The sequence below is a fragment of the Gymnoscopelus braueri genome (assembly GCF_963280865.1).
Source record: "Gymnoscopelus braueri genome assembly, chromosome: 14".
Classification (NCBI taxonomy): domain Eukaryota; kingdom Metazoa; phylum Chordata; class Actinopteri; order Myctophiformes; family Myctophidae; genus Gymnoscopelus; species Gymnoscopelus braueri.
In genome coordinates, this window is record NC_137619.1 from 17,027,265 (window position 1) to 17,036,245 (window position 8,981).

At 40.9% G+C, this 8,981-nt stretch overlaps 1 protein-coding gene across 1 annotated transcript; it reads left to right on the top strand.

Moving 5' to 3' along the window:
* The first annotated feature begins 1,629 nt into the window (after window positions 1-1,629).
* znf518a (zinc finger protein 518A) lies at window positions 1,630-8,967 on the top strand. Its single transcript, XM_080449947.1, has 3 exons — window positions 1,630-1,719; window positions 4,136-6,461; window positions 6,739-8,967. The coding sequence occupies exons 2-3, from the start codon at window positions 4,151-4,153 to the stop codon at window positions 7,464-7,466; spliced, it is 3,039 nt and encodes a 1,012-aa protein (XP_080306073.1). The 5' UTR covers window positions 1,630-1,719; window positions 4,136-4,150; the 3' UTR covers window positions 7,467-8,967.
* Window positions 8,968-8,981: the final 14 nt, after the last annotated feature.

An 8,981-nucleotide genomic window follows, 5' to 3' on the forward strand; every position in this document is an offset into this window, starting at 1 on the left:
ATCTACAGTATGTATATTTGAATGTGTGTATATGGGTATATATAATCTAGGTTTGTGTGTGCTTGTGTGTAAGTATGAAGTCTTGCGGAATATTTTTGAATGTTTGTTCATTACGAACATTGTATGAATGAATAAATAAGCTTTGAGCCTATGCCTTTTGTAATGTTTTGTGAAACTGCAATCTAAATCTAAATCTAAATCTACTGAAATGAAATCTATAGGTTAATCACCTATGAAATATGTGGGCCCACCTCTGTATATACAGCAGTGATTCTCAAACGCAGGCCAGGGGCTGGGATTGACATGCAAATTCATGCACATACTGTACTTTAGGTTACAGACTGTCAATCCTGTATGATAAAAAGTGTACAGGTGTTTTCTTGACCCACACATGCCTTAAAACCCGTGCAGTGTGTTTGCGTGCTGTGCCAACCTGACTGGCCGTTGTGGGTAGCGCACAGGGGTGGGGTGGGGGTTATTGGCCCAGGGGCCCGGGTTATCCGTCCCTGATAATGTGTACCTTTTTGCGTGTGTTTTGGACAAACATTTTAGTAGCAGCAGTTGTAGCAAAAAGTGTGTATTGAAGAAAACGAATTGACGGAAAATCTTGTGAGGCGGAAATGAGCTCGGCCTGTGTGAGGAATCAAGGAATCCAGGATTTCTTTCTTTCTTTCTTTCTTTTTTTTTCTTTTTTTTTTCTTACTGTACTAACCTTTTGTGTGGAAAAGCCTGGTGGTGACACTGCAACCTATGGTTAAAGAGTTAGGCCAAAAGTGAAGCAGCCTGTTATATAGTGCCAGGAAGAGGTTCTTCCTTGGCCTACTGGGAGTGAAGTGCAAAGTGGAAAGTTTAACATGGATTGGTCCAGTGGTGCTGGAGATTAGTTGTTCACAGGCACACAGACAGACAGGGACGTAAACATAATCTCTGCCCTGGCCTGGCGGAGATAAAAGGAGATTTTAGGCCTACTTGACAGACTTTTACTTTTAATACCTGGCTGCAAAAGACTTGGACGTGCTGTGCTTTGCAGTGGTGTAAAGTAACTAAGTACATTTACTCAAGTACTGTACTTAAGTAAAATGTTGAGGTATTTTTTACTTTACTGGAGTATTTCCAATTTACAGTACTTTTACTTCTACCCCACTACATCTCAGAGGCAAATGTTGTACTTTTACTCCACAGTCTCCACTACAATCATTTGAAAACTTTAGTTACTAGTTACTTTGTAGATTATTATTACAAAACATACATTAACCTCTTCAGCCCTAGGCCTATATACATTTCGGTCATTTGAAAATAGTAGATCTACAAGCTCACAGCACGTTGCGGCGCATTGTGAGCTTGTAGAGCTGCTATTTTCAAAAGATTTTTTATAAATGTTATACATTTGAAACCAGTGAAATGGGCATAATGAGTACTTTCTACTTTTTGTTACTTTAAGTACATTTTGATACCAATACTTTTGTACTTTACACTTTACTGAAGTACATTTTGAATTCCGTTCTTTTTTTTTTTACTTGTAACAAAAGTATTTCTACATTGCAGTATTGATACTTTTACTTAAAGTAAGACATGCGAGTACTTTTCCCACCACTGTGCGTGAGTGAGTGAATGAGTACTACATTAAAAGAGCTCCCAGTCTGTAATCCCCGGATGATGAAAAAAAAAAAACATCATGGCTGCCACTCGCTGAGCTGTCAAGCTCTCTACAAAAGAAAGGTAAAAACCGAGAGAAGTCATTAAATAACACAATCCCGTCGTCAATCTAGCCATTTGGTCCGCGCTTCTCTGCAGTAGCGACGTAATGCAAGCGAAAAGACTGAAGATCGAAATTGAAAATCGCTTTCTATTGAAGTTATTTCGTCTCTTAAGCTCTTTGCGTGTGTAACGTTAATTCAAATCACTCGTCAAGTAACGCTGATCGGTTAGATAGTTGCACTTCTTCCACTAATAACTACGTTAAAAATTGGTTTTGCAGCGATCGGACGATGGTGTGGTTACATTAGCGACATTTGGTTACGTTTAACTTTTTTTGAATGAATTCCGAGGGGCATTTGTTCCACGTATAGACGCTACAATAAAGGCAGTCTCATCACTTTGTTATGGTCAAGACACATTGCTCACAATGGCCGCACATGATGCGCTGATCTAGTCTGGTCTGCTCGCGCAAACTTTAATCAACAACAAAGATACTTAATAACCACTCAGACCTCCAGCATCGGTGTTGTGGGGGAAGCTTTATCGCTGAAAATAGCAGATCTACAAGCTCACAACGCGATGCGTTGCGTCGCGTTGTGAGCTTGTCGATCGGCTATTTTCAGCGAAAGCTTTCCCCACAATAACAGACACCAGAAAATACACTAGTATTGAGCCCCGAGCGACTCTGGTTATCCATAATGGGGGTTTAAAGTGGTCAAAGTTGCGCGTTTTTTGTTATTTGGTCCCGTAACTGTTACTTTAGAACTGAGTTCCTAGCTTTTACGTTGCTTTTTTAAATCGATCAAGTGAAGGCAACGCGAACAGGTGTGTTTTGTGTTCAAACATTTCCTCCTCATGCGAACATGTACCGTTGTTTATTTAGCCTCTTTGAATCGTAAAACACAACAAAACAAAGAATCTTGTCTCAGCAACAGGTGGACTCCGTGCGAAATGGCTTTTAAAGATTACATTTTTATATGAATGCTGCATGGAAGGAATTAACGTTATTGCAACCAGATTGTAAATATAATTTGATTGAATACTTTATCAACTGTTTGCAAAAAAAGCACAGAAAGTATAGTTCTATACACAAGGATGCTAAAAGGATTGAACCCAAGAATGGCTTGTTTCCATTGGGGGTCCTGTGTATTCAATTCATTGAAACATTTAGTTACAGACAAATGTACAATACTAATTGTATGTATGTAATCGTATTGATTTTGTCTTAATAGGAAACCTACTTTTTGCTTGGTTTTGAATATATAACTAATACTATTGTATCAATAGTGTCACATAGTAACAACTAGGCTATTACGCATACATACCAAATACTAAATTGAATATATCTTTGTCACAGCCATAGAAAAGACAGGATTTCATGACCAATAAGCCTAATACAATGCTGAGCTAGTGTAGCTGCAGAATTTTAAAAACACAATTTGATAATGAAAATCCTCTCAAATTCCAGATAAATGACACCAACCACAAGAGCCACAGACATATATTTTTCATTTAAGCACATAAAACCTTAGCCTACTTGACCGAGGTCTCCCAGGGGTCTACTTGGTCCCCTCCTTTTTTCCCTCTACACCAAATCTCTTTGGTGAAAATAGCCGCCTACAAGCTCACGAGTCACAAGTTAACGCATGTGTGGAGATGCGCTGTGAGCTTGTAGATTGACAATTTTCTGAGATTTGTCACTGAATGTTGGGCTATTATGACATACCCAGAATAGGGCTGCTAGTGTACTGTTCATGTGTTTAGTAATAATAACCTGTGATTGATCACTTTGATAAAGAAGCACTTCACGCATTTTCATTTTCTCATCTTAACCTATTCAATCTGGGTATATATATATATATATATATTGTAAAGCGAACATTTGTAACTCAAATCTTTGCTTCTTGAAGGTCCCTGGAACAAAATATTTTACAAATGTTCGTTAAAAATATATATATATTCATAGATTTGCTCACATTTTTCAAAAATAGCAGATCTACAAGCTCATAGTGCAGCACTAGGTGCGGCACTATGAACATATATATCTGCTATTTTTGACGAAGCCAAAGATATCTAAAATGACAGAGATGCGTTCCTGGATTGAATGGGTTCATATAATTGGTCCACACTAATCCTCATTATAAGATGGCACCATCTCTGTCTTTGCGTCTCTGCATCTCATTGTTGGGCTCTGGACTGTTCAGAAAACTACCTACCAATGATAATTGATGGTGATTCCAAGCCAATAGAAACTACAGCCTTTCTCTCCCTGGAAAGCTGGCATGCTGAAATTGAAGCCATCGTTTTTTTATGAATTATTATGAAGATGGGTTGAACATGAGTGAAGTGGTCCTTTTAATAGTTATTTTCTGTGTTGTTCTTGTTCATTGTCTATTTTCCAGTTTCCTAAACACATTTTCTATCCTTTTTTTTACAGAGGACCTGAATAGACATGGATTCTGTAGACGTTGGTGCAGAGGCCTCTGCTGGAGACAGTAGACCGGTTGTCAATAAGAAGAATCAAGACTGGCACAAGCGTCTCCGCCTCAGGAAGGCTGCCGTTCAGCCCCCAGCTATGCAAAGTCAAGATAAGCATGGACCAAAGAAGATAACAGAGGAGTGCGAGCAAAATGCAGAGTGCGATTCATCAAAGAAGCCCCCCCATAAAGCTCAGCAGAGTCAACACAGGACAACCGACAGTGGAAATATACTCAGGTTCAGATGCTCTCAATGCAAGGACAATTCGGAATTTGTTCCCAGCGAGCTAGTGAGACACTTTAAGGAAACTCACAAAGCCCATTCGCCAGTTTTTCCTTGTCACGTGTGCAATTTCTCCGCACATGAATTCTCCTACCTTCAGGTTCATCTGCTAAGCCACAAGGACACTTTCTCAGGCTGCAGCATTTGTAATGACAATGTCCAGCGCACACTTGCGGAATATAGCACACACCTAACCATGCATCACAGCCAAAATGGCAAATACTCATGCAAAACATGTCAGAAATTCTCCACGGGGGACGTAAGGGTGTTTTTAGAGCACACATGTCTGCATACCTTGACCCTCGAACAAGGCGGTGAGATTGTTCACACTGGTCGTACCTTCCGTTGTCAGTACTGTGGCTATGAAGACCATCAAAAAAAGCTGATTACAAAGCACATAAACACCGTCCATGCTGACCAGAGTGGTGACAAGAGAATGAAGGAGGTTCACTCTGTGACAGTCAGACCCAATGACAATATCTCAAAAAGGAACCACAGATTGACAAGAAATACAGCGAGGTGGCTTTCACAAGACTGTCTCTCACTGCCAGGGAGAGAATTCTTGGACAAGTACTGCAGTCTGTCCGATCCAGCAAAGACTTTGGAGGAGACACAGCAGTTTCTGGTGACATCTACAGTTGGGGAAACGGGAGGTCAGAAATGGACCAAAGCTCTGCAGACTGTAGTGTCAAACGTGCCCCAAGATGTGAGTCCTCATCTAAACGCAGAAAACTGCATAATAACTAATTCTGGATTTCCAAACAGCAGCCAAGACTTTACTGTCCTTACAGTCAAGAACAAGATAACAGTACCTCAGAATGGTACTTATGCAAAAGGGTTCAGAATGATGCCGGCATCAGAAAAGCAAGACGCTGTTCACTCTGAGAGTGCCGACGTTGATAGCCAATGCCCCCTTGACACAAATGGATGCCAGTCAAACTTAAACGATCAGCCCCACTGTACAGGAACTCAAATGGCTCTGAATGATGATGCTTCAGTCACAATCCAAAATGAGCCATCACAGTGCAGTCAACTCCACGAAAATAGAGAGAATCGGGTGATGGAGGTCGACCAGGCCCCTGAAGAACACAGGAAAAAACGCGAAGAGCCTCAGAATATAAATCCATGTGAAGATCGAATAAATGTCTCTAGTGAGCCCAAACTGAAGAATGAGAGAGGGGACAAGAAGTCTGTTTCTAAAGCTCGTCCTACAAATAAGGGCAGAAAGCGGATATTTACAAGAAAAAGCAGAGCTAAGAAAAAGGATAAGCGATCGCCAGGACTAGGCCTGAAAATAGTCTTGAAGAAGAACCCAGTTAAGGATAAGCAATGGATGTCTCAAAGCCCTCTGTCTCTCTTAGGTAGTGACTTGCTGGATAGCGCCTACGGACTACCACACCCTCATACGACTTTGGAGGAGACACAGCAGTTTCTCCAGAGTCTGGCGGCAGAAAATGGCCAGAAACAATGGATCAAAACTCCCATGGCTCAGCAGCTCACCTCTGAACCTGTCGCACCTACATTGCACGTGAAATCGGAAGACCCCCTCGCGAAATCATGCGAACCCTTTGACACAAGCCAAAGTGTGGCCAAAAACAAAGTTTCACTTCCCCCCAGTTGCACTACAAAGCCCATGGGGTTCAAGATGGTGGATGGAAAGAAGCTGCTAGTACTTAAAATGATACCATCAGCAAAGCCAGGGATGAGTGGTGAAACGAAGCAGCCGTCACAATGCATTGAAATAGAGGTTGACAACAGCAGCTCAGCTGGTGGGACATGCCTGTCAGCTTCAGAGCATTCGTCAATGATGGCACCAAACGGATGCCCTGAAAATGTTCCGCCTCAAAACTCGGGTGTCAGTCATGGACCCTCAGGAGGAAGTGAGGGTGGCATGGTATGCCAGGTGTCAGAGAGAGAAGAAAGTTCAGTTGTCAATGAGACGCTTGGTGGGAATTATGAAGCCAAGTCTTCCCCCGTTCTTGAACCCCCAATTACACCACAGGGTAAGAAGCAAAACTAAATCCATGGTTTCTCAAGACTGATGTTTATTGTGAGATTTAAAAACTTCCCATTGACGAATGGCAATTATAACAAAGTAATCATTTTACAATGTCTTACAATTTTTATGTTTGTGTATTCTGTAGCACATTGGGTGTGAGAAATGTGTGTTACAAATCAAATGTTATTACAATAATTATGAAAAAAGAGAATTGTATGTAGATGCGTACATTCCATAATATAATGTGACCATTTTTCTTTTTTACCCCACATCATTTTCAGTGACTCCCTCTGAAGATCCGGGCCTCCCCATTCCTTCCCCAGAGCAGAGTGACCAGAATGGCCAAGGGAAGAGAAAGAGAGCGCTATCTGCAGACTACTGTCCGAATCTCCTCAGGAAAGCCAACCGAGCCTCTAGCCAAACCATCCAAGAGGAGCCCTCGTCAGCCACTGAGAATCACTGGCAGCCAGCCCCAAAAGGTGTGGAGAGGACCCTGGCACTGTTGCCCCTAAATCCAGCTCAGCTGATAAAGCGTCCAGTGGAAGATCAGCCCGTGGTTGTGCTAAATCATCCAGACGCTGACAGCCCCGAGGTGACCAACGTCATGGACGTCATCCACAGATACAAAGGAGAGATCCAGAAGGTTGTACTGTCACGTAAAACACTGAAAGCTCTCTCAGCCACAGATGGCGAGAATACTGACCCGACAAATGTCGAAAACTCGGACCCGACAAATGTCGAAAACTCAGCCGCTGGCCATGCGTGTCTGGAAAGCTCTGTGCAAGAGAGGTTCATCTTGAAATTGAGACTTAGAAGAGTGAGTCTGAGAAAGTACCAAGTGGTCAGCACGGCAGCTCACAGCAGCGATGTTCCAGTGAGGTTTCGCTGTTGGTTCTGTGGCAGGGTTTTTGCGAGTCAGGAGGTGTGGATGCGCCATCGGCAACGGCATTTGATAGAGAGTGAAAGTCCAAACTGTGAAAAAATCTTAAACGTCGCCCACACTGGATAATAAAATGACAACAAAAAAAGTTATTTTTGCAATATGACGAAAGAATAATGGAAAAAAGTAATGGTCACGGTCTCCTTATGTTTTAATGTCTTAAGAATGGTTAATTAATTATAAGATGAATACAGAGAAAACCATTGTTAGGATTCCTGGAGAGTTCAAATACTCAGGGTAATTTAAGCATTTTCTTCTGTTCATCTTCCAGTCCCAGTAGCTTCACACAAACCTTTTTTCTCGAGTAGTTATGATTTAAAATGTCTGTGATGTGGGATTGCCGTCTTCATTCTTTGTATTCTTTTATATGTTGTCTAAGGAATAGCTTTGTTATTTAAGTTGAATTAAGTACACTGTCATATGGAATCTTTAATAGAACACTGTAATATGTATATTTGCCATACCATCTTGGGTTTTTATGAAACCGTTTATATACGGGTAGGCTATACAGTGTGGTAGCTAGATATTTATGTTTTTGGAATGGGACAGCAAGGCCCCCCACGTTACTCAGCTATACCAAAAGTGTGTGTTAAGAACATCTATAAGCTGTTTTGAGGTTTATTTATGATTTTTCAGGTCTAGCATTTGCATTATTTCTCCATGATTGGCCATTAGAAGAGTCAAAGTGTTTGTCAAATTTTGTATGAACCCCAAAATATATAGTATTACCTTTTTATGGCATATTTTCCAGACGAGTTCAGTGGAAATAGATAGTCCAAAGGATAGAGTTTATTTTTAAGCTAATCTGTGGTATGTGATGTCAGTGAATGACGAGTATAATGTGTACATTTTGTAAATCTGTTTTTTAAAACGCAAATAGGCTTAGATGATTTGAGCGCCGTTTCCTCAATGATCCTCCTCTCGTTTGACTTGAAATGCTAATTCTGTTTTTTAATTGCACTATGAACGGAGGATTTATATTTCCCATTACCTCACCTTATCAGGCCTAAAGCCTTCTGACAATCTCAACCTGTGTCCTACTGCTGCTACACATCTCCTTAAGCCTAATTAGTACTTGGTTGTGCACAGGTGTAACGTGCTGAAAAGAACTGACCTACAAGTTTGCTTGTCGCATCCATGACGTGAGCTTGTAGATCTGCTATTTTGGGCACGTGACACTGGTGCGCAACCAGGTATAACTTAAGCATCATGTAGCCATGACCCATACTGTAGGTATCCAGAGCAAGGGAATTATGGCCTGTGTATGTCAGTCTAGGACCATTAGACAAACATAACCAAATCATGCGGATGTAACCCAATTTTCTGAGTGCACATGTCGGCATAAACAAATAGCTGTGTATATATTTTTCAGTTAAGATAAATATATATAGTATATTGTATTGTACAGTCTAAACTAGAGGTACTGTAAAATATCCTGAGAATTCTTTTTGTCCACCAAGTGCCTAGTCATTTTTGTTATGCAATGAATCTGCATGATTATGATAGCATTACTTGTTGAAAAGATAATAAATGTATTTAGTTTGTCAATCTGTGTTGTGAATTTTCTGATCATTGAACAAGGGT